The sequence below is a fragment of the Prunus persica genome, chromosome G8 (assembly GCF_000346465.2).
Source record: "Prunus persica cultivar Lovell chromosome G8, Prunus_persica_NCBIv2, whole genome shotgun sequence".
NCBI lineage: Eukaryota > Viridiplantae > Streptophyta > Magnoliopsida > Rosales > Rosaceae > Prunus > Prunus persica.
Window position 1 is genome coordinate 17313080 of NC_034016.1, and position 25288 is coordinate 17338367.

At 37.7% G+C, this 25288-nt stretch overlaps 3 protein-coding genes across 8 annotated transcripts; all 3 read right to left on the minus strand.

The window, feature by feature from the left end:
• LOC18768010 (RNA-binding protein 39) lies at positions 1916 to 6568 on the minus strand. Its single transcript, XM_020553571.1, has 11 exons — positions 6563 to 6568; positions 6417 to 6473; positions 6094 to 6149; positions 5289 to 5520; positions 5002 to 5085; positions 4330 to 4404; positions 3543 to 3626; positions 2822 to 2886; positions 2495 to 2750; positions 2320 to 2408; positions 1916 to 2246 (listed from the first exon to the last, which is right to left on the minus strand). The coding sequence occupies exons 1-11, from the start codon at positions 6566 to 6568 to the stop codon at positions 2150 to 2152; spliced, it is 1101 nt and encodes a 366-aa protein (XP_020409160.1). The 3' UTR covers positions 1916 to 2149.
• On the minus strand, positions 11094 to 13906 carry LOC18766251 (FAD-dependent urate hydroxylase). 2 transcript variants are annotated; one of them, XM_020569762.1, is made up of 6 exons: positions 13767 to 13906; positions 13543 to 13689; positions 13296 to 13364; positions 12993 to 13155; positions 12136 to 12364; positions 11094 to 11810 (listed from the first exon to the last, which is right to left on the minus strand). In XM_020569762.1, the coding sequence occupies exons 1-6, from the start codon at positions 13838 to 13840 to the stop codon at positions 11251 to 11253; spliced, it is 1242 nt and encodes a 413-aa protein (XP_020425351.1). In that variant the 5' UTR covers positions 13841 to 13906; the 3' UTR covers positions 11094 to 11250. The 2 variants fall into 2 exon arrangements, with proteins under 2 accessions (XP_020425351.1, XP_007199879.1); XM_007199817.2 differs by having other exon boundaries at positions 12993 to 13158.
• LOC18768011 (RNA-binding protein 39) lies at positions 14661 to 24747 on the minus strand. 5 transcript variants are annotated; one of them, XM_020570064.1, is made up of 16 exons: positions 23354 to 23462; positions 21303 to 21359; positions 20431 to 21130; positions 20138 to 20233; positions 19888 to 19969; positions 19730 to 19786; positions 19392 to 19447; positions 18340 to 18571; positions 18065 to 18148; positions 17347 to 17421; positions 16562 to 16645; positions 15838 to 15902; positions 15511 to 15766; positions 15336 to 15424; positions 15146 to 15260; positions 14711 to 15065 (listed from the first exon to the last, which is right to left on the minus strand). In XM_020570064.1, exons 4-16 carry the CDS (start codon positions 20227 to 20229, stop codon positions 15024 to 15026), a joined length of 1329 nt encoding a protein of 442 aa, XP_020425653.1. In that variant the 5' UTR covers positions 20230 to 20233; positions 20431 to 21130; positions 21303 to 21359; positions 23354 to 23462; the 3' UTR covers positions 14711 to 15023. The 5 variants fall into 5 exon arrangements, with proteins under 5 accessions (XP_020425652.1, XP_020425653.1, XP_020425654.1 ...); XM_020570065.1 differs by having other exon boundaries at positions 21239 to 21359; XM_020570063.1 differs by lacking the exons at positions 20431 to 21130; positions 21303 to 21359 and adding an exon at positions 24538 to 24747 and having other exon boundaries at positions 14661 to 15065; positions 23354 to 24010.

Below are 25288 nucleotides of genomic sequence, written 5' to 3' on the forward strand. Positions count from 1 at the left end.
CTCATTTAATTTCTCATCCATGAGTTTAAGGAACTGCAGGTTCCCTTTTGTATATAGTGACGGTTTACCCAAAATGGTTCATATTTATGCATACGTCACTATTCATGTGAATAGTACTATTCATCAAGTCATGAATACGTATCTATTCATCTGCCAGTACAGTTATCATCAATGTGTACGGCACCATGAAACTGCAGGTTCCCTTTTGTATATAGTGACGGTTTACCCAAAATAGTTCATATTTATGCATACGTCACTATTCATGTGAATAGTACTGTTCATCAAGTCATGAATACATATCTATTCATGTGTACACTACATCTGCCAGTACAGTTATCATCAATGTGTACGGCACCATGAAACTGCAGGTTCCCTTTTGTATATAGTGACGGTTTACCCAAAATAGTTCATATTTATGCATACGTCACTATTCATGTGAATAGTACTGTTCATCAAGTCATGAATACATATCTATTCATGTGTACAGTACATCTGCCAGTACAGTTATCATCCATGGCTCATATTTATGCATACGTCACTATTCATGTGAATAGTACTGTTCATCAAGTCATGAATACATATCTATTCATGTGTACAGTACATCTGCCAGTACAGTTATCATCCATGTGTACGGCACTATGAACCAATACGGTACTATTACATCATTAAGGAACCCCAGGTCCTTATTCACATGTCAGGGATCAAGGACCTTTAAGTCCAATCACATGTTTACAAGTATAGTACCGGAGAGACTGCCAGCTCTCATATCAATATCATCATCAAGGATCTTCAAGTCCTGATGTAATTGTATGATGAGGATCAAGGAATTGCTGGTCCTGATCTGCATACTGTAAAAACTCATCATACAGCACATTTAATCCATAAAATAAATTGCTGGTAAATAAATTACTGGTATGGACGATAAAACCCGCACCACACTTTAAATAAAAGTAAAGGCGTGGACGATAAACCCGCACCACCCTTTTAAATAAATGTAAATGTGCGGTAATTTAAATTCATAAATTAAACGTGCGTGTATGGGCACTAATTCTGCTCCATACTTTTAAATGAACGTAAAGGCGTGGACGATAAACCCGCACCACCCTTTTAAATAAATGTAAATGTGCAGTAAATTAAATTCATAAATTAATTTGTTAGTATTAGTAACGGTCTCCCACTGATAATATGTTTAGTATTACCAAGGGTCCATTTTTGTTAATGGTTAGTAATAGAAAAGCAGATAAATATAGTATATTATATTACCATCAACTTTTCATATATATATATATTATACTGATATATTAGTGGAAAGCTAGATGCGTTGGCTTTTCTTCTTTACATCAACATAATGGTTAGTATTATAAATAATAGTGCAGCACAAAAATTATACCTGAGAGCTTCTCGTGCTGATAACGTGTTATAAAATAACCTAGAATATGTGCGATAATTCAGAGCTGCACGTAAAGTAGATGAGACACAGCATTTAACGAGGTTCGGCTATGCCTACGTCCTCGGAGAGCAGCAGCAGTAACTTTTTCACTATGTAAAATAATAGGGCTACAAGTTTAGTGTTTACAATATATGTGGCTCACTGAATTTTCTCTCTAGGAGAATTTCTCTCTGCTCTCTCTTCTCTCTTTCTTCCTTCTCTTCCTTTCTCTTTTTCTTCTCTTCTTCTTTCCGTTTCTCTTCTTATTTATAGGCTGAAATAATCACTATTCATCACTATTCATCACTGTTCACCCGTGACAGACAGACTCTATCAAAGCCGCCAAATGAACAGTAATGAACAGTAATGAAAACTCTATCAAGCCGCCAAATGAACAGTAATGAACAGTAATGAATAGTTAGTGGGCTCCACATGTTTATTCTTTTACAACATCTTTTATTTTTTATTTTTATTTTAAAAAAACGAAACAAGTACATAGCACAACGGTTATTTAAATTTGAAGGTTAATGCGTACAAGAAATTGCTTTGAATTTTTTCAAGTTCTGGCAAAACCCAATTTGAGCTGAAGATGACGAATGATAATTGGCGGTCATCAATACTGACAGCAGCAGAATGTGTCTGGGTTTGACTTCCCTTCCCTTCTCTTCTTCTTCTTGTGCTCAAAACAGATAAGCTGTCTGTTTTGACTGTGGAGGCAAATCAAAATAAACTCTGGGTTATTCCATGGAGAACATGCCGAGCATTTATCGCAGCTTGTGTGTTCTCGAATCGCAAGTACACATGACCAGCGGTATTCCTGCTCATTGACATGAATGTAAGTCACATGTGCAAGAGACAAAGGACAACATAACTAACGCGAACAAACTTACTTGTCTACAAAGATATGCCTCAAATTCCTGTATTTTGAACACTCCTCCTGAACATCTTCTTTAATGTCCAAGTCAAAGTTTGGTTCCGTCTGCTCAAAAAGGAAGACAAATTATATAATATAACCACCAAGGAAATGAAGAAAATCTCTCAGTATCAGAAGAATCCATCACCAACCTCAACTGCTGGATTAAACATATTTTTCAACAGTAAACATTCGCTTGGAACACCAATTGTATCTATAGAAGGAAGAGCAGAAGTAGGAATTTGAAGACCAGCAACACCAAGTCCAGCGATACCAGGAACAGCGGTGATGGGAGGAACAAGAGGAGAAATCACTGCTGCAGCTCCCAGGAGTGGTGCCGTCGGTAGTGCCATTGGTAAAGAAACACCGGTGCTATTGACAGCCGGAGTGCCTAGGGGACCAGCAATACTGCATACAAAGCCAATGTAAGACCAACTAAAACAATTCAAAATAGAATAAAGTGCTCAGAAAATACCAACCCTGATCCAGAGCCACTGCGATCCAATTTCTGCATGAGAATTGCCCGAGAGCGGGCATTCAATGACTGTAAGATTAATAAAACAATACGTCAATTACCTTCACTCAGGTCAACAAAAAAAATTATGCAGTGCAGACACTCTTTCTATGCCAAACTATCACCCTTGGCTTTGCAGTGCTGATGTCTGCAATGCCTTGAGAGACGATGCATATCTTACTAGTTAAAGCAAAAGGGAGGGATAAGTTCCGAAACCAGTAAAATGATTACAAAATTCATGGATGCTATGTTATTTTGAATTATCAAGCTCAACTTCAATAATCTGCTAGCAAAAAAACAACCTTGAATGAGCAATCTTTCCAATATCAAAGGTTAAAAAGCTGGCAGGAGTGCAAGAGATGGTAGTTCAAATTATTTGTTGACCTTATTTTCCCCCTAGGAGAATGAACTCTAATCATTTAAGAAGTTAGAAATATATATCTAGTCAAATAAATAAGAGAACAATAAACACAAAAGATATTAAGCCAATCGAACCAACTATAGATACCATAAGCATCAAGCAGCAAAAAAGCTTAAAAGCAATGGAGCAGCAGCAGCTTCCATACATTCAACAATTATTCCCAGATATTACTGAGCCAGAGCAAACAGTTCTTAGCAATCATATCAGTCCACAAATTCTTTGTGTTAATAGGAAATAAAAACATAAAAGGAAAGATCTTATTAACCAAGCCACCACCTTCATCGTCATCAAAATCACCAGCATTTGCTCCAAGACCTTGCATTCCAGCTTGGTCTGTAACAGCTGACACCTAAATAGAAAAATGAGGACTCGGGTAGTTGAACTCCCAAATTACTTAATATATGGTTTTAAGCAAAATCATCCGTTTGGGAAACCATAAGGATGCACAATTATGTAACAATGCAACGACTTCTGAAAACCTGAATCTAAAGCATCATTCTAAGTGGCAACTCTGATCCACCCTATAAATCTCAGAATGATAGCAGTCTGTGACACATCGCCACAACACATTCAAATATTTCAAAAAACAAAAGCAAAAAAGGCTTCTATTCAGGAAATACCACAAAACTATTTAAGACCATGATACTAATAGTATCATCAACTAGTGCCTGTAGTTATCGGTAAAATTACGTGCTACAACAATCTGCACATTATGAGAAGTTCACCACATCAACTACGTGCTGCTCAATGTGCGCATTAACAAAAACCCCAGCTCATGCACTATTGCACAGTAGGCCTGCTGGGTTTCGCTACCTTACAGTGATCACACTGTATAATCCATTTGGACAATGAAAGGCTGAACAGAGTCAACAACAAAAAATTCCAACAACCAAATAAATGCATGCCATGTTAAAAAAGCATCGCCAAATTAACCAGAGGAACTAACATACCAGTAACACACACAACCTAATTGATGAACTTGGAAAGAGTACACAATGCAAGCATATTTCTGGAGGAAGAAGTATAATAACAATATAGTAAAGTGCCATTACCTTAATTAGTCGACCTGCAATCTCCAATTTTCCATTCAAACTCAGTGCATTTCTAGCATCTTCAAGACGTGAGAACTGCAAGCAACTGATTCAATGAGTTTGATTTATTCAATACAATTACAAGGAATCATATCCAGCATCTGATAAGAACAACTGGAATGGAATTGAACTAAAAGGAAGGGGAAAAAAACATTGCCAACCCAACTTGATTTCATTGGCCTTTCAGGTTTTAAAATATTGTAACCTGAAATTGTATGATGGGTTGACCCTTAACCCAACCCATGCCCGCACCTAGCTAAGGATTTGGCAGTCGGAAGTTTTTGGTGCCCACTCTTCTCAGTTTGAGTTGGGAAGAAACTTGAAAGAATCAAGAAAAGGTGTGCATTTGTTTAGAGTCGATTTCAAATTCCAACTCAAGCTATAACGAACCGGCAGTTGACAGTTTTCTTTTTCTTTCCTTTAATAAATTTCCCCTACATGGATTTGGACTTGAAAATAAATATAAATAAATGACAGAACTGAAGGATGCCAACAGTCTTTGAAGTTTTAATTAAACCTGTTATGGATTGCTTGTTGGTTGACCTTTGGCTTAATATAACTAGCTGCATGCATACATTTATACATTTATTCTATATCCAGGCTGCTTAAGTTGAAAGTTGTAGTCAAACAGACCTGCACAAATCCAAAACCTTTGCAGTTGTTAGTTTCGTCAACAGCTAACTGAACCAGTTCTACAGGACCAAATGCTCCAAAAACATATATATATATATATATATATCACATATTAAAGGGTGAAGTCAAAATGCAAAAAATATTCACAATTACAAAGACGAAATTAGGAAACTGTGAACAGAAGTGCTCAAAAGCAACCACAAAAAAAAAATTACATAACCAACAGCAAGCTTGATTATGTACATTATCCGATGCCAACATTAGAACTGTGTCAGAAAATTACTCATCTGGAGGAGATCGTCTTCTTTTATATTGGTATGGAGATTTCCCACATACAGCTTTCTAGCTCCGCCAGAATATGGGCCTATCATCCCACCTGGTCCGCTAACCACAGATGTTGATTGAACCAGATTCTTCTCAGCCTCTGATGGCTTCACCATCACTGGTTGACCAAGAAGAGGCTGACCAGAAAGTGCAATCGCCATTGGTACCGACATTGCATCATAAAACTCAATATACCTACAAACTAGACAACATTAGACTCTTGGATAATCAAAAACCAATTGCCACATACAGATGCATATAATAGCGAAGTTTACTGGAGTCTCCACACATAGTTCAAAACAGGGAAAGAAAAATGTCCTATATGATATATCTGATCATCTTGACCAACTAGAATAACCTATAGTATATACTATATGTACTGCTTTTAGTACAAAGGTGATCAATATAATCGTAAACTTTCTAAGATGATGGTGCAAATTTTGAACATTGTAAATGATGTGATGATTCTACGTACTGCACAAGAAAACGTTGGAACAAGGAAGATGCAGCCATCAAGAAGGGAGCAGGAACTGCCAACCATTCCAAAAATGACCAAGCGACATTAAAAGGATAGTCTTATTTGAACCTTAGAATGAAATCTTTGGTTTCTTGTCAACACAACCATATAAATTTTTCATTAACAACCGGATAATTTAAGACTCTCACATCATCTTAAACGCTACCATTGCATAATGGGTAATTGTTAAAGTGAACCTTCTGTTAACAACCATCCAAAGCTTTTGTCACCAAGACATAAGAAAAACTTACCCAACTCCCTTAGAACGTCTTGAATTGCGATCCATAATGAGGCGTACATCACGGACCTAAAAATACACAATTCAGAGCTATTAGATAGACAATCATAGAAATATACTAACAGTTACATCCACAGAAGCACTTAATGGAAACCGTTATGGGTTTCCAGTATTTGGTTTAGTTGAAGCACTGCATCAGATAGTGTTAGGGTGCCCTTGAGAGCAGAAGGTGAAAATATAATGCATTTATATCAAAAAGTCCCTTTTAGCTAAATAGTTTACGATCTTTATCCACCATCTTCTATGATTTGTTAAATGAACGAGAAATGTACAAACCTTGCCAGCCCTTGAGAAGAACTCGTATACATCTCTTTCATCTGCCTTCAGACAAATCTGTCAAAGTTGTTCACTAAATCTTAATGGTTAAGATATGAGAATGTGAAAGATAGAAAGTTCAAGATAACACCATAGAACGCATGCACCAACATATTTGCTCTTCTATGGACCTGACTTGTGCTTCACTGCTTCAGCTTCCCAATCTCAAGCTCAAATTTGCAGCTAAATTTTTTCAATTTCGGGTTTCAGACTTTCAGTCAGTCGCAGTGTTTGAAAAATCGGCCTAGGCGGCTAGGAGGTCGCTATGAGGGCGCTAGGCGGCTAGGATGTCGCTAGGCGGGCGCTAGGCGGCTAGGCGGTCGCTAGTAGGGCGCTAGGCGGCTAGGCGGTCGCTAGGCGGGCACTAGGCGGGCGCTAGGCGGCTAGGCGGTTGCTAGGCGGTCGCTAGGAGGCTAGGTGGTCGCTAGGCGGCTAGGATGTCGCTAGGCGGGCGCTAGGCGGTCGATAGGAGGCTAGGTGGTTGCTAGGCGGGCTCTAGGCGGGCTCTAGGCGGCTAGGCGGTCACTAGGCGGGCGCTAGGTGGCCGCTAGGAGGCTAGGCAGGCGCCTAGGGAGGTTGGGTCTTTTCTCCGTGCCGAACTCGGAGAATGAAGCAGTAACTGCGAGTGCAGGTTCCGTCCTCTGCGAGTGCAAGCTTCGTGTTCGTAAAGAATATATTTAAAGGGTATAGCCGGTCGGCTATACTTTTAAAATATTCGAATGTATTTAGACAGTACAGCCGAACGGCTATACTGTTAAAGTATTCGAACATATTTGAACAGTATAGCCGCCCGGCTATACTCTTTAAATACACAATTTTGTCATATTATTTTAGGGTTTATGTTAGGGTTAAAATACAAAAAACATGAGAAGAAAGCTCCAACTGCACATTATATCTCATTGAAAAATCAACAAATTATTGTCCAACAACTTAAATTATCGTGACAAGAAGATGAACTAGATATGCACAATGCTGGAGGATGGTGATAACTCCCTTTAGAAGGTATAAGGTAGTTCTTTGTTAATAAGTTACAAAAATATAAGGTATAAGGTAGTTCTTTGGGCTGGGCAGGCACCCAACATGCCCTTTGCATAGCCCCGCCACTGTATAAGGTAGTTCTGTATTAATAAGTTATAAAGATATGGATTGCAAAGTTTTTCACCATATAAAATCAGATTCACCTCAATACAGTCATATCGATGGATAATGCCAAGTATATTAAGCAGCTACCTTTTGTACTCATGTATTCGCTTTGTCTGAACATCAAACATTGCATCTAAACTAACCTGCAGTTGAAAGTGTTAAATTTCAATGTAATCTATTAGACATACCTTCAAGACAAAAGAGAAAAGATGAACAGGATAGAAGTTCTAAGAACTTGTGATCAAAACTTCACACCACTCATTGCTTCAATGTACTCAGCGAGCCTCATTTTGTTAACCTTCTTAACCTACAACATGAGCATATATACAACAGATTTAAATACAAAAGAAGCCAAAAGCTTAATATATTTTTGGTTCCTAAGCAGATATCAAGCCTAGTGAGTACCATCATCCATTCTTGTTGAAGGTCAGGATCTGCTGCATATGCTCGCAAGCCAGTTGCAAGCAATGTCCCACGCTTCATTCCAACCCAAATGCTCTTCATCAACAAGCACTCTCATGACCTTAGATATTTTTTAGAGATATATGGGTGAGTATCACTGAGCTGCAGAGCACCCTAATTAAGACAATGAGAAATGAGCCGAGGAAAAAAGGAAAAACAGAAAAGCAAGCCTGAATGACTGTCAGAGGAAAGTAATAAATATAAGTTCATTGTAGCTAAACAAGCTGCCAGATTGGGTATTCCCTAGAAATCAGCATATGATATACTTACACCTTCTCTGAAAATTCATCAAAGTTACTGTAAGCCTCTTTATATTTCCGAATTATGTCTTGTATGGATTCTGAGATAAAGACATATATTGTTGCTTCAATCGCAGTTCCTTCCCCTGTAATACAAAATAAAGTGAAAAGGGAAACATACTAAATGAGAATATATATGAGACGTCCACATAGAAACTAGGTAATTGAGTTTATGACTTTTCTCCGGAACTTCTAAGAGAGTACATTTTCTCAGAAACATACAGATAAAACAAAAGAACAATAATGATGTTTAATGTTTATATGGTGAATAGAAACGCAGGGAAATAAGACGTGCGAAAGTAAGAAGGAAAGCTTGGTGTTGGTGAGAGATAAGACTTTGGGGGCATAGACATGAAGAAAGATGTGCAAAAGTGAACAAGGAGGGTTAAAAAAATAAAAATAAAAAAAGGGACAGGACCTTAAGTTTGACATTAGTTGGGTTAGGGTAATTATTATTTTTAATTAAGGGTAAATTGGGTTTTTGTTTGAAGAATGATGTGTCAATTTTTAAAGTCTCTTATATTGTAACATCCCACATCGACCAACGGAAAGGGGGTGATGTGCCTTATATGTACATGCCCGCCTCCATTTAGCATGAGGCCTTTTGGGAGCTCACTAGCTTCGGAGTCATGGGAACTCCGAAGTTAAGCGAGTTGAGCTAAACCAATTCCAAGATGGGTGACCAACTGGGAAGTTGCTCGTGAGCTCCTAGAAACAAAACCGTGAGGATAGAGAGGGGGGCCCAAAACGGACAATATTGTGCTACGGCGGAGCCGATCCTGGGATGTGACATATATTATATTTAATGAGGTGGCGTACGGAAGACAAAAGTCAAGTAGATCCAAGCAAAGGTAAAAGTCGGGAATTTAAGAGGAGAAATTGACAATTCCCTTGTTTGGCAAGTTAAGCCCAGAAATTATTAAATGACGGGCGGAAAAAATCGTGAAATTTGGAGCATCAAATTCCCGAGTTTAATTTCCAGCAAAATAAGTGTCATTTCACAATTTTCATAGTGTGCCATTTACAAAATTCGACAAACATAAATCCAAATATCGAAATCTTCAATTGCCAGAAATTGAAATGATGAAAATCGAAATTCTGTCATTTTAGAATTCTATGTAATTTTCAATTTCTTCATCCAAACGAAAGGTCATGTTTCCCTCTTATAGGAAACTATGATCATCATTTAATACACCATTCAAGATCAATTTGTCCCCATTAACAATTTAGAATTACAATTTTATCCAACAACAAAGACCCTTTGTAATTTTTTCTTATTTTTATTTTATATATTTCTAACTTGGGTATAATTGGAAAACTAACCAAAGTTTGCTTTCCATTATAGGGAGGAGATAAATGCACGCTAGTCTAAATACCTATTAGTATTACCAGTCAATGAAAGATTGAATTTCTTCAAAATGCTAAAAAGATAAATCAACTTTAATTTTAATTACCAAGTGCCAAAATCCACATATGGAGTCTAACTTGTACATGTATGAGTATGACACGATTTGTTTTATTTTCTCTTCTTTTTTGGCTTTTGGTGTGGAAAGCTTGCGGCCTTTTACCTTTTATTTTTGGACAAGTTATGTGATGTTTTTAATTTCTTACCTTCTCACAAAAAAGTTGAAAGTTTTAATTTCTCCCCCTAACAAATTTAATTAACAGATGAGTTCGTTTTTCTATTCCCCTCCTAAACTAAAGTTGGTTTAGAGGACTTTAGTTGGCTTTGCTAAAGACTCTTTTGTTATAAGAGGCAACAAGATGACATGAGAACAGAAAACAGATCACAATCTTAACTACTGTCTACACAATACCAACTAGAACTCTTGCATCTTTTCACAATGTTGGAAGAGGCGCAAGATCGAATCTCCCGTCTCCGTTAATAAATAAAAAAAAACTATAATTAACTTAACACAGCATAAGATAAATGTTGATTAGGAAACTACACTTGCTAGCGCAAGCTTTAGCAGGGCAAGAACAAAGAAACAAACATCATATTAGTACCTGGCCAGTGCCACCAAGGCTAATGGGCTGGACTGGAGTGGTGCCGTTGGTTAATTTGTAAAGAAACACCGGTGCTATTGACAGCGGGAGTGCCTAGGGGACCAACAATACTGCATACAAAGCCAATGTAAGACCAACTACAACAATTCAGAATAGAATAAAGTGCTCAGAAAATACCAACCCTGATCCAGAGCCACTGCGATCCAATTTCTGCATGAGAATTGCTCGAGAGCGGGCATTCAATGGTGTAAAATGTGCAGCTATCAAAGAGATAGTCCCTAGCAAGGTTGAGATGTTCTTATGCACCAGATGCTAAAAGTTATAGATATGAAAAGGTGTTAAAATTTGAACAATCAACTTTTCATCTGATTAGTCTACCTTGGCTTTGAGGATGGTTCCATCAGCACGATGACCAAGCTTAAAGTAGCCCGATAATGCTATAAAGTAGAAGTACAATTTAGATGAAGATGGGGATGACGATCACACTAAAGACAAGTGACAACAGCCAATGTTCAATCTGATCTACCTTTTCTTATCTATTATTGAAGCATTAAACCCCAATAATGCCACCAAATGCTTTGTATTGTTTATTTAGCAGCCATGTTTTCTTTTTAGCAGTTATCTTTGAGCACAAGGAAAGTATTGTTTGTTGGATTCATCGGCATAAGCCGTCTTACACCAACTAACTCTTAACCTAATGGTGTTTCTCTTTTCAACGTTAAAAGATGTCTCAATGTTGTTAATAAAGATTAAAAAGAAATGTCCCCTTACAGAAACTCCATACAAATTACAAAATGACAAAAGAAAGTTCTTGCACTAATATGATTGACATATAAGGTTACATGCAAGTCACTATTATATATGCAGAGGAAGTATCATTGCATTTAAGAGATGCTGAGCTTTCCACAATCAAAATCTGCCTTCTTCAACCGCAAACCAGCCAGGATTGGAGATAAACATTTGTCCCTGAAGAAGTTCATAAATTTTCCATTACTCTCTTGTAAGAAACCAACCACATAAGATGTACTAATCAGATCAAAGCTTCTCCATCTCCTCTCATTGGCATACTTGTTCAACCCCATCTCAATCCTCTCATACTCTTCCTTTCCTTCTACACCCTCCTTATCTTTTCTTTCTCCCCCTGAGTTCTTCAACAAGGCCTCACCAAGACACCTTGCCAATACAACGCTGTCTTCTAATGCACAGCAGCCGCCTTGGCCAAGGTCTGGGGTCATGGGGTGGAGCGCGTCTCCTGCGACACAAGCATTGCCTTTGCTGATGTTTCCCCAAAGAAGCTCCCAAGGATGCCTATATCTCAATGGAGAGGATATAAAAGCATCCAATTCGGTGTTTTCTACCACAGCTTTTACTTTATCAGGTATCTTTCCGAGCTTGCTTAACATATATTGCTTCAGTTGAGCTGGGTTCTCTTCTAGCTCTTTCTCTAATAGACATGAAGAATAAACAAAAAATGTAACATACAGATACTGGTTTGATTGCAATTTTACATACTACGTACACTTCTTAACAGCCAATATGAAGTCCTAAAGTTTCTGAATTGAAAAGGAAAAAAATTATCATCTTGTCTAGATGCTGAGAGTAACATATAGTATGAAACATTCTATCACGGTTTTTTTATTTGTGGTGAGATTGATATCTTAAGTTATATTTTTTGCTCCAAGGATCTGTCGTATGTTTGAGCCTTGACTTGAGGGTACCAAAAGGAAACATGGAAGCAAAGAATCCCCAAAATTTGTGTGAAAGCTTACCTTGGCTAGAGGGAGTCCATGTAATGTACCAGTAAACATTTGCATCATCACAAGGGACGGCACCAGATCTAATACCATTCCCAAAGTACTGCATGAACATGGGATCAAATCCATGACAGCTCTTGAAGGTAGCACAACCTCTAATAGCAGATCTCCCTGTAAATGCCGGCGGCTTGAAGCCGAGCCATTTTGCCACCACGGAGTTCACTCCATCACACCCAACCAAGACCTATTCAATCACAACATTATAACTGTAAGAGATGAAAGTACCTAAAAAATTAAGTATTCCATCTAAAAAGAGTTGCCTTGTGGAACCAACCTAGTTAGGAAGAAAATGACAAAGTTTCAAGCTTGGAGGTTAAAAAAGGCAAAAAGGTTTTGGTTCAATTGGGACAGTCTAGCAGGCCATGGCGGATCCGAGTGGCACTGACCCGTTATCCTTCCACTGCCAATAGCGGGAGGTAGTCGTTGCTCTGTAAAGCCAGTCTTACGCAGTGCCCTCCACTCTAGAAACCCAGTGACCCAGAGCCTTCGCTCAAGCCACAGGGTTCAACTCCTGGCTTGGAATGGGCGGGCCAGAAGATAGCCAACCCGAACCCGACCAGCTAATACTGGGACAATGTTCCAGCACCTCAAAGCCCCCACTCGGGTTACAAGCTCACACTGCTAAGCTCGGCGATACAACTTCCTCCTGTTAGGTTTATGAAGTGTGGGATTTGATATCAACCGAGCGATGTGGGATAAGTGGCAAGAGCGAGTGCCTCTTTAGGATAAGATCTTGGCCTTCAGATAATGACTTGACTTTTGCAAGGGCTTTTTTAGGGAAAAATAGAGATAAAAAGGAAAGATCAGTCTACCTTGGCTTTGAGGATGGTCCCGTCTGCAAGATGAACCAGCTTAAAGTAGCCCGATTCGTCAACGGAAACCACCTTGGATGATAACCTGATGGTGCCACTGGGGAGTTCATTTGCAAGGCCATCCAACAACAACTTCCTTTTCACACATCGAACTTCATGGTCTCTGCTGCACATCATGTACATTCTCAATCATTTGAGCATGCTTGAACATGGATATTAACAAAATCATTTAAATATAAGCAAATTAATAGAATTCAGCATCAAGTAAGATACTTTTAGCACTTATGCTATTGATAAACTTACTGCTTTCCTTTTGCCTTAAATGGCATCTCAGACGTTTGAAGCCCTGTAATTCTTGAGGAAGTCACATTCCTGTACATTCAAATCTCTGCAATCAGTTTTGTGCGTGCAAAAGTAGAACTTAGTAAGTACCAACAAACATGTTAGGATTGATTTTGCATAAGTAACGGTCGAGATTGGCAATCTGAGAACATAAAATGTTAGGATAGTTGAAGGGGCAAGAGAGAGTGATGCATGGAGAGAAAATTACCCATCAAGTGTGACATGTTGTTGGCGAAGAGAATCGGCAAGACCAAGGGCATCTAAGGCCTTCCATGCATTTGTCCATGTTGTCAATGCAAAACCTGTTGTCCTCAAACTATCAGATGATTCCAACACCAAGCTTCTAATCCCCAGCCTGCACCCAGAAATTTCAATTTTGATTCCGACCATGAACATTAACATGTGTGTATTAGAGAGAGAGAGAGAGAGAACCTGTGAAGTCCTAAGGATGTTGCAAGGCCAGAAATTCCAGCTCCCACAATCACAACATCTGCTTCTGCTTCCATCTTGTACTTGATTATGCTCTGGAGACTCAGGCTTTTACTTCTTATACTTGGGTTTTGATACAGTGTGGAAAGAGAAGAATAAAGATATATACACAAAAGGGACCAATGAAAATGATAGATGACTATATTATTCATATTTGTGATGCCGGTCTTCAATGCTGACAGCAGCAGACAGTGTTTGGGTTTGACTTCCCTTCTTCTCTTCTGTTTTGACTGTGGAGGCAAATCAAAATAAACCATGGGTTGTTTCAAGTTTAAACCCGCAAGATAATCATCGGGAACTTCTTCTCTAGTTCAGCTTTTTCTTATGATTGTATAATGGAGGAGGTGCATGATGACTTTTTTGAATCCAAAACAGTTTGGCATTCTCTCTTGCAAAATAGTTCCAGCATCCAAAATACTTTTTCTCAAGTTGCAGAGTATAGCCGAGCGGCTATACTATTTTTTTAAATCTGAAAAAACCGAGTACAGCCGCGCGGCTAGAATATTTATAATTAACAAAGACCCTTGGCGAGTATTAAGACGCTCATGTGTTTAAAATAGGTATAGCCGCGCGGCTATACCATTTAATATAGAAAAAAGGGACCTCTTATCTTTTCTAATTTTCCTGCATCTCTTTTCTTCATTTTTGTTTCACATCTCCCTCTACCTTTTCATTCTTTAATCGAAAAACATAAACAAATCATATTTATTTTTTTTATTTTTTTTTATTTCGAAAAAAAAAAAGGAACAAGGACGCACCACCAACAGTTATTTAAATTTGAAGGTTAATGCGTATAAGAAATTGCGTTGAATTTTTTCAAGTTTTGACAAAACACAATTTGTAGGTGAATCTTGCAAATATATGAAATCCTTCTATGAGGCAGTTTAGTGCAGACAAATATTATAACATTGAAAGTTGTTGACAAATGAGAACATCAATAAGTCTACAAACCCATATCTGTAACTGTAAATTCACATGGCACCCTGGCGGTAAAAATTTCAAGTTGATGTACATCTAACTTTTGACCCATCAACAAATTCCAAATGCTGAACTGAGCGTGACATTCTTTCTTCTCACACAAAAAGCCCTGATGGTAATTCATTAAATACTCTCTCACATGAAAATTGGACCCAAAAGGCTAACCACCAACAGGCATTACCAGCTACATTCTCTACATTTCCAACACTGCATATAACAATCCTATCTGCTTTCCGGGAATTTGGCCTCATAGTTCTGGGGCAACTGCAAAGATGAAAATAAATTTTTTTAAACGAGATGTTCCAAAATGAAAAATATATATAATCACAAACATATGTAAATACCATGAATGTTGCCTCAATCATCTTTCCGGCAAACCATCTTCCATGGAGAACATGCCGAGCATTTATCGCAGCTTGTGTGTTCTCGAATCGTAAATACACATGACCGGCGGTATTCCTGCTCATTGACATGAATGTAAGTCACACATGTGCAAGAGACAAAGGACAACATAACTAATGCGAACAAACTTACTTGTCTACAAAGATATGCCTCAAATTCCCGTATTTTGAGCACTCCTCCTGAACATCTTCTTTAATGTCCAAGTCAAAGTTTGGTTCCGTCTGCTCAAAAAGGAAGACAAATTATATAATATAACCACCAAGGGAATGAAGAAAATCTCTCAGTATCAGAAGAATCCACCACCAACCTCAACTGCTGGATCAAACATATTTTTCAACAGTAAACATTCGCTTGGAACACCAATTGTATCTATAGAAGGAAGAATAGCAGTAGGAATTTGAAGACCACCAACACCAAGTCCAGCGATACCAGGAACAGCGGTGATGGGAGGAACAAGAGGAGAAACCACTGGTGCAGCTCCCAGGAGTGGTGCCGTTGGTAGTGCCATTGGTAAAGAAACACCTGTGCTATTGACAGCGGGAGTGCCTAGGGGACCAGCAATACTGCATACAAAGCCAATGTAAGACCAACTAAAACAATTCAAAATAGAATAAAGTGCTCAGAAAATACCAACCCTGATCCAGAGCCACTGCGATCCAATTTCTGCATGAGAATTGCCCGAGAGCGGGCATTCAATGACTGTAAGATTAATAAAACAATATGTCAATCACCTTCACTCAGGTCAAAAAAAAAAATATTATGCAGTGCAGACACTCTTTCTATGCCAAACTATCACCCTTGGCTTTGCAGTGCTGATGTCTGCAATGCCTTGAGAGACAATGCATATCTTACTGGTTAAAGCAAAAGGGAGGGATAAGTGCCCAAACCAGTAAAATGATTACAAAATTCATGGATACTATGTTATTTTGAATATCAAGCTCAACTTCAATAATCTGCTAGCAACAAAAAAAAATCTTAAATGAGCAATCTTTCCAATATCAAAGGTTAAAAAGCTGGCAGGAGTGCAAGAGATGGTAGTTCAAATTATTTTTTGACCTTATTTTTCTCGTAGGAGAATGAACTCTAATCATTTAAGAAGTAAGAAATATATATCTACTCAAATAAATAAGAGAACAATAAACACAAAAGATACTAAGCCAATCGAACCAACTATAGATACCATAAGCATCAAGTAGCAAAAAAATTTAAAAGCAATGGAGCAGCAGCAGCTTCCATACATTCAACAATTATTCCCAGATATTACTGAGCCAGAGCAAACAGTTCTTAGCAATCATATCAGTCCACAAATTCTTTGTGTTAATAGAAAATAAAAACATAAAAGGAAAGATCTTACTAACCAAGCCACCACCTTCATCGTCATCAAAATCACCAGCATTTGCTCCAAGATCTTGCATTCCAGCTTGGTCTGTAACAGCTGACACCTAAATAGAAAAATGAGGACTCGGGTAGATGAACTCCCAAATTACTTAATATATGGTTTTAAGCAAAATCATCCGTTTGGGAAACCATAAGGATGCACAATTATGCAACAATGCAACGACTTCTGAAAACCTGAATCTAAAGCATCATTCTAAGTGGCAACTCTGATCCACCCTATAAATCTCAGAATGATAGCAGTTGGTGACACATCGCCACAACACATTCAAATATTTCAAAACACAAAAGCAAAAAGGCTTCTATTGAGGAATACCACAATAACTATTTAAGACCATGATACTAATAGTATCATCAACTAGTGCTTGTAGTTATTGGTAAAATTACGTGCTACAACAATCTGCACATTATGAGAAGTTCACCACATCGACTATGTGCTACTCAATGTGCGCATTAACAAAAACCCCAGCTCATGCACTATTGCACAGTAGGCCTGCTGGGTTTCGCTACCTTACAGTGATCACACTGTATAATCCATTTGGACAATGAAAGGCTGAACAGAGTCGGCAACAGAAAATTCCAACAATCAAATAAATAATGCCATGTCAAAAAAACATCACCAAATTAACCAGAGGAACTAACACACCAGTAACACACACAACCTAATTGATGAACTTGGAAATAATACACAATGCAAGCATATTTCTGGAGGAAGAAGTATAATAACAATATAGTAAAGTGCCATTACCTTAATTAGTCGACCTGCAATCTCCAATTGTCCATTCAAACTCAGTGCATTTCTAGCATCTTCAAGACGTGAGAACTGCAAGCAACTGATTCAATGAGTTTGATTTATTCAATACAATTACAAGGAATCATATCCAGCATCTGATAAGAACAACTGGAACGGAATTGAACTAAAAGGAAGGGGGAAAAAACATTGCCAACCCAACTTGATTTCATTGGCCTTTCAGGTTTTAAAATATTGTAACCTGAAATTGTATGATGGGTTGACCCTTAACCCAACCCATGCCCGCACCTAGCTAAGGATTTGGCAGTTGGAAGTTTTTGGTGCCTACTCTTCTCAGTTTGAGTTGGGAAGAAACTTGAAAGACAATACACTATATTCTTTTTAAATTCTGGTGCAGTAGAAGACCCAATCAAGAAAAGATATGCATTTGTTTATAATCAATTTCAAATTCCAACTCAAGCTACAACGAACTGGCAGTTGACAGTTTTCTTTTTTCTTCCTTTAATAAATTTCCCCTACATGGATTAGGACTTGAAAATAAAAATGAATAAATAACAGAACTGAAGGATGCCAACAGTCTTTGAAGTTTTAATTCAACCATGTTATGGATTGCTTGTTGGTTGACCTTAGGCTTAATATAACTAGCTGCATGCATACATTTATATATTTATTCTATATCCAGGCTGCTTAAGTTGAAAGTTGTAGTCAAACAGACCTGCACAAATCCAAAACCTTTGCAGTTGTTAGTTTCATCAACAGGTAACTGAACCAGTTCTACAGGACCAAATGCTCCAAAAACCTGCATATACATCACATATTAAAGAGTGAAAGTCAAAATGCAAAAAATATTCACAATGACAGAGACGAAATTAGGAAACTGTGAACAGAAGTGCTCAAAAGCAACCAAAAAAAAATTACATAACCAACAGCAAGCTTGATTATGTACATTATCTGATGCCAACATTAGAACTGTTTCAGAAAAGTACTCACCTGGCGGAGATCGTCTTCTTTTATATTGGTATGGAGATTTCCAACATACAGCCTTCTAGCTCCGCCAGAATATGGGCCTATCATCCCACCTGGTCCGCTAACCACAGATGTTGATTGAACCAGATTCTTCTCAGCCTCTGATGGCTTCACCATCACTGGTTGACCAAGAAGAGGTTGACCAGAAAGTGCAATCGCCATTGGTACTGACATTGCATCATAAAACTCAATATACCTACAAACTAGACAACATTAGACTCTTGGATAATCAAAAACCAATTGCCACATACAGATGCTTATAAAAGCGAAGTTTACTGAAGTCTCCACACATAGTTCAAAACGGGGAAAGAAAAATGTCCTATATGATATATCTGATCATCTTGACCAACTAGAATAACCTATAGTATATACTATATGTACTGCTTTTAGTACAAAGGCGATCAATATCATCGTAAACTTTCTAAGATGATGGTGCAAATTTTGAACATTGTAAATGATGTGATGATTCTATGTACTGCACAAGAAAATGTTGGAACAAGGAAGATGCAGCCATCAAGAAGGAAGCAGGAACTGCCAACCATTCCAAAAATGACCAAGCGACATTAAAAGGATAGTCTTATTTGAACCTTAGAATGAAATCTTTGGTTTCTTGTCAACACAACCATATAAACTTTTTCATTAACAACCGGATAATTTAAGACTCTCACATCATCTTAAACGCTACCATTGCATAATGGGTAATTGTTAAAGTGAACCTTCTGTTAACAACCATCCAAAGCTTTTGTCACCAAGACATAAGAAAAACTTACCCAACTCCCTTAGAACGTCTTGAATTGCGATCCATAATGAGGCGTACATAACCATATTTGAACCTTAGAATGAAATCTTTGGTTTCTTGTCAACACAACCATATAAACTTTTTCATTAACAACCGGATAATTTAAGACTCTCACATCATCTTAAACGCTACCATTGCATAATGGGTAATTGTTAAAGTGAACCTTCTGTTAACAACCATCCAAAGCTTTTGTCACCAAGACATAAGAAAAACTTACCCAACTCCCTTAGAACGTCTTGAATTGCGATCCATAATGAGGCGTACATCACGGACCTAAAAATACACAATTTAGAGCTATTAGATAGAAAATCACAGAAATATACTAACAATTACATCCACAGAAGCACTTAATGGAAAACGTTATGGGTTTCCAGTATTTGGTTTAGTTGAAGCACTGCATCAGATAGTGTTAGGGTGCCCTTGAGAGCAGAAGGTGAAAATATAACGCATTTATATCAAGATGTCCCTTTTAGCTAAATAGTTTAAGATCTTTATCCACCATCCTCTATGATTTGTTAAATGAACATGAGATAAATAAACGAGAAATGTACAAACCTTGCCAGCCCTTGAGAAGAACTCGTATACATCTCTTTCATCTGCCTTCAGACAAATCTGTCAAAGTTGTTCACCAAATCTTAATAGTTAAGATATGAGAATGTGAAAGATAGAAAGTTCAAGATAACACCATAGAATGCATGCACCAACATATTTACCTGATAAGCAAATACCGTCCTCTGATCTCGTTCAGGATCAGCCTCTGGTTCTGTCACTTCTTCCTTTTTGTCTTTATGTCTTCTGCAACAGAGAAACAAAAAATTGACAACAATTGTAATATTATTGACAAAACATTAATAAATGAATCCAGGGGAGAACATGTCAAGACAACACATGTATAGATCAAACATAGAATATCCTTGGATCCTCAAAATGGATAAAATCTCTCAATTTGGCAAAGAAAACAACCTTAAATGATAAACAGAAAGGAATAAAAGAGTATTTCCAAAATGGCAGCAAATTTTCTCCAATAGTGAGTAAAGGCTGAACCCATGAATCATAGTTCTGCAGGGAACTACACAAAGTTAAAATGAAATTGCCAATGTGTGTAGATGGTGACCATAAGAGCCTTTGTTATCGTAATCATAAATAGAACCAATCTGGAGTACATTACGGCAATTAGCTGAAATGGGAACATTGATTCTAAGCAGGTAATGTATGCAATCCAACTTCATAAGATGGACTAACAACAGATTTTGTACCTTATATAAGCAATATAATGTTAAATGAAACAGCATCATCAAGTTGTATGGATGGCAGTACCAAAGGACCTAGTTGCAATTATCTGGAACCTGTTAGAAGTTTTATTCCAGTGAAAGAATCACAAACATACAGAACAAAATGATACCTATAAACTAAAAACACAGACTATATCTATTTGCACAGTCACACCAAAACATAATGTTAAAATGATGCGAGTGTTATAACTGATTCTCAATAAGAAAGCTTGCAAAAATAGAACACAATATTGATCTTAAGGTGAGACCTCTAAGATGAGCAATCTGCGTAAGTTTCTCATTATGGGAATAAAAGCTTGCAGGCGAGTATATATATGTATTAAGTTATGTCTACATACATACATATTTAAGGATGTATGCATGTTTGTACCTATACACAGACACATTAGGCTAAATAGTAGCAGATATCTAAGCTTGCAAGGGAGAACCACAAAAGTCCTCTCCAGACCCAACGATCACAAAAAACAACTTCCAAAGGTTGCAGAGCGTCATCTATAACCTAAACACTACGGGCAAGCAATCAATCACATTAAAATTAAATTATACATATATACTACAAGAAAATAACAGCCAATTTTGTAACCACTGAACACTGAATTTCCCACAAGCATCAGAAGATCAGGTGCTTCTCTAAGCAAAGCCCATCACTCCCCCACCAGCATTTCTGCAACAGAATAAATATAATTAAGCAACTGAGTTCAGAGGGGGAGGATAACGAAAAGCAAAACATGACATCACCACCGCGATCAAAACTCCAACATTGAACCCTCACTCTTGCATTGCAAGCTTCTAAATAGAGTCCAGAAAGTTTAGAAGAAACATTTAAGACCCATGACCTGAGCTGTGCCTGGCCCAATTGCCAGAAAGACCATCTGAAGATTGCTCTAGCATATCTGCGAGTTCCCAGAATCTAGTGTTCAATATTCAGAATTTCTAAGGCTGTTAATAGAAGTAACTTATGAAGCTTAAGTATCACTAACTGTGAATATTCAATTAAAAAATAGCATGAACCCACTTATCCAATCTTAAAAAGTACTTGGGTGGAAAGAATTTGACACTGAAAAAGAATATATAACAATAATAACAATCTATGGCACAGAAAAGGTGAGTTTATGTTCAAAGTGGATACACTTCCACACCTAGCAGAGAACCAATGTCAAATCAGACTGGATAAACATAAAAACCAAACAGGAAACTGTTGGGGAATTGGAGACTTGAAATAAGCACACAATTGGTTCACTATCAAGTGAGTTTACCACTTAGCAGCCAAAAAATTTTTTGAGTTGCAACAATTGGACATATGCCACTATATTTCTGCATACTCCATCGACTTAAACAGTTACTGTAATGTAAAGGATTCTCTTTTTTCGGATAAATTATCCACAAGGTCCTTATCAATAATATAATTTCAAACCAACTTGCCAGCCTTCCAGTTCTAGAGACATCAAGGCCAAAAAACTTAAATCAACTTCCAGCTAGAAAATACTACATCAACTTCCACCCAGAAAAGTAAAGCATGACCAAACAAGGCATATTCAGAGAGAGGGAAAGAGAGAGAAGGGGGGCTACCAAGTACTCACCATATTTAGCAATTTCACATTAGTTTTGCTTGAAGCCCAAATATAGCCTTCATGACAACTAAAAAAACAATTCTTGTTTTACATAGGTAGTGATGACACTGAGACACCACAAAGAGAAGAATATAGCATATAACAAAGAAACACCACCACCCTAACCATCTGCCCTTTTTCTGAATTGTCACATTGACATTAAAGTGCACATAGCAACACAATCGGTCATCCAAACCAAAATTGCCCCCTTTCTAAATGGAAAGTACAAATGAGAGAGAAAATCTGGAAACGAAATAATTAACATACCCCTGTCACAGTTAACACCTATGAAACCCACGAAGTATCTCCTGTGGGAAAACTACCCATTTGCATATGCCGCCTATACACACACATGCCAACTGAAACTGCACAAACAAAATCCTGACAAAGGATTCTCAGTAAATGCCTCTGCAGCCTCACCAACAGATTTACACAAATTATTTCCACCACTACTTTTGGAAGAGTGCCTGGTCCATGAATCATAAATTCAATCAACCGAGAACAGAGTTTGGTCACAATGTCCAAGACATTCCAGAAGAACATAACTCAGCATCAGACATACTTAGAGGTCTGTTTTTCATCTAAACATTATAGGTTTGCCACCCTTAAGTATTTGTTGATCCTCAACTAAAAGCATAATATACTCTTTAACTTCTAAAACTACAACATCTCACCCTGATCTTATAAAATAGAAGGGTGTCGATGCATTATCCCAAGAGTTGTCCTTTTAAAATGCAAAACCAAAAATAAATATGTTTCCTGCATGTTATTAACTTAAAAAGGGCCGCAATACCTCTTTCACGAGAACTATAGTTTAAATCTATTGAGAACAAAGAGAAATATGCACACAACAATAGCTAATAATAGATATCCACACTCCCCGAAAGTAAAGCCGTGAGAAACAGTGTCATTCTCTCATTCCTCCAAAAGTACAATTACTGTCATCCAGTCCAAGTTTAGAAGAGAAAAACAACGAAGCAACACAAAATGTCAGAAATATCATCTTAAGATGGATTAATTAATCTGTTTTCACTCAAGAACCCAATGAACTTTCCATACAGCAAAACTCATTGACCAAATTTTGTTCCATTGCAGATATTTTGAGGTATTAATATGCAATACAATGGCTTGCTATCTGATTAAACTTTAAATGATTAATCCAGTGGATGGTCACTTATGCTAGTGTGATAAAAAGGATAGTGGTCCAAACACAAACTATGCAGTCTAACAAAGAATTTGACAGCCAAAAAGCCAAACAATATAAATCTAAAGAATACCTGCTTTCTTTTTCCCGCTCCCTTAAATCCTTCTCCTTATCTCTTTCTTTATGCTCCACATCCCGGCTCCTCTCTCTTTCATCCCGATCACTTCGATGCCTTTCTGAATGACTCCTACTTCGACGTGATCGCTCTTTCTCCTTCTCCCGGTCCTTGTCATCCTTGTCACCCTCACGATCGCGTTCCCTCCTGTCTCTAGCTCGATCAGGATCCCGCTCTTTGTCTCTGTCCCTGTCTCTCTCCCTTCCATTTCTTTCCTCCCTTTCCCTGTCCTCCCTACCTCTATGTTCCCGGCTACTCCTGTGGCGATCCTTTTCTACTTCTCTTGACCGTGAGCGATGACGAGAAGATCCCCTCTCTCTGTGCCGATCATGATCATGTTCACGTGAGTCATCTCCAGATTTTGAACGCTTTGAGTGACGTTCCTCATCATGACCCTTCTCATCACTCTTATGTTTTGAACTTCGACTGCGACCTTTCTCTCCAGATTTCAGAGTTTCCTCACCACCATTTGCAGTTTCCTTTGCTTTCTGGGGTTCCGGATTTTCAACCGTTTTCTCTAAATACTCATACTCGTCGAAATCCATTAAACCTTTCTTCTAATCAAACAACGTAGCAAAAAACAACTTCACAGATAAACCTTAATGCTGCTGATATCTGCAACCATTTGCCCAATAAATAAATAAACCGAGCAATGAGTTTATAAGTACTAAGCCTGCATTTTGCTGAAAGTAAACCAAATTGAAAGCGAGATAAATAATAATAATATTTCAAACTCTAGAGCTTTTTTATTTTCTTACTATAGTTTCCACAAACACCTAGGCCAAGACTTCTAAATGTAGGTGATACAAACCCAAAAAACAAGATTAAAAACATAAATCTCCCATAAACTGGGTTCTCTATTTATTTTACCTCCAACAACTCAGTAACCAAAACCATTATTTTACCTCAGTTTAAATGCATTACCAATCCCGAAACCCTATAACCAGAGTGAAAAGGACACAAATCAACTAAACCGAAGACCTAGTTCGTAAAATACAGTCAAATCAGCTGCTTTTTACAGTTTGCAAAACAGCAGGAAACCTAAAAGAGCAGTCCAAATTTTCCTTGTATATCTCCCAACCCAAGAATTCATTAACAACCAAACAAGGTTTTAGGTTTTTCTGCAAGCTTGAAATCTTTACCTCCAGTGAGCTACGAGTAGAAACGAGAAGAAGAATAAGAACGAGAACGACGGGAAAGAAGAACCAGTTGAATTGGAGACGTAGACAAAGAAGAGCTGAATATGCGTTTGAAGTCCGAGCTTGAAATTGAGAGCGCTGACAGTTGGAGATTAATGGTGGTGTTGCACTCTCTGTTTGTGTCTCGGGCTCGCGCTAGGGCTTAAGTGAGTGCACTGTGCGGGCTGACCATTTGGGCGGCACGTCATATATATGACCCGGCCCGAGTGGGTTGGCTTGTTTTAACCGGGTCCGGAGCTTTGACTTGGGTGAGTAACATAACATGGATTTGGATCCACTATGTAAAAAAGCATAAGGGTCCGTTGGTCCTTTTCCAATTTTCTTGATCCCATTTTCAATTCTTTGGGGTTTTTTTTTATGAGATACTAGCCTCTCCGCACCCGCTTCCGCGCCTGCAAAAAGTTTTTTTTTAAAAAAAATTTTAAATTATTTTAGAATTAAAAAAGATAATGGGTAGTTATGTTCCATAAAAATAGGATCCTTTATCTGATTTTTCTTTTAATTTTAATTTTTTAAAATATGAAAAAATGTGAATTTACCATATTATCATTATTTAATTAATATTTTTAATTTTTAATGTTTGCGTTAACCAAAGGTATTTCTGGCATTTTGAATGTTTCACCATTCTCTGCCTTTTGCTTTATATATATAGATTAAGTTATATATCCATTCTTAGCACTAATGATATAAATAA

Bases quoted from the DNA above. Each gene is read 5' to 3' on its own strand.
- LOC18768010 (XM_020553571.1), bottom strand. The intron at 6,150-6,416 runs GTTTGTACATTT...GTGTATTTTTAG, and splicing joins TCTTCTCAAGGGCTGGCAAG to GTCCGTGATGTACGCCTCAT. The intron at 2,751-2,821 runs GTTGGTATTTTC...CTTTGTATGCAG, and splicing joins CGCAGTGGCTCTGGATCAGG to TATTGCTGGTCCCCTAGGCA.
- LOC18766251 (XM_007199817.2), bottom strand. From the start codon at position 13,840: ATGGAAGCAGAAGCAGATGTTGTGATTGTGGGAGCTGGAATTTCTGGC. The intron at 13,365-13,542 runs GTAATTTTCTCT...TTGAATGTACAG, and splicing joins CAACATGTCACACTTGATGG to GAATGTGACTTCCTCAAGAA. The intron at 11,811-12,135 runs GTAAGCTTTCAC...CATGTCTATTAG, and splicing joins ATGGACTCCCTCTAGCCAAG to AGAAAGAGCTAGAAGAGAAC.
- LOC18768011 (XM_020570063.1), bottom strand. From the start codon at position 23,940: ATGGATTTCGACGAGTATGAGTATTTAGAGAAAACGGTTGAAAATCCG. The intron at 20,234-23,353 runs GTATTCTTTAGA...AGTTCCCTGCAG, and splicing joins GAGCGGGAAAAAGAAAGCAG to AACTATGATTCATGGGTTCA. The intron at 15,903-16,561 runs GTTAGTAAGATC...TTAATCTTACAG, and splicing joins ACGATGAAGGTGGTGGCTTG to TCATTGAATGCCCGCTCTCG.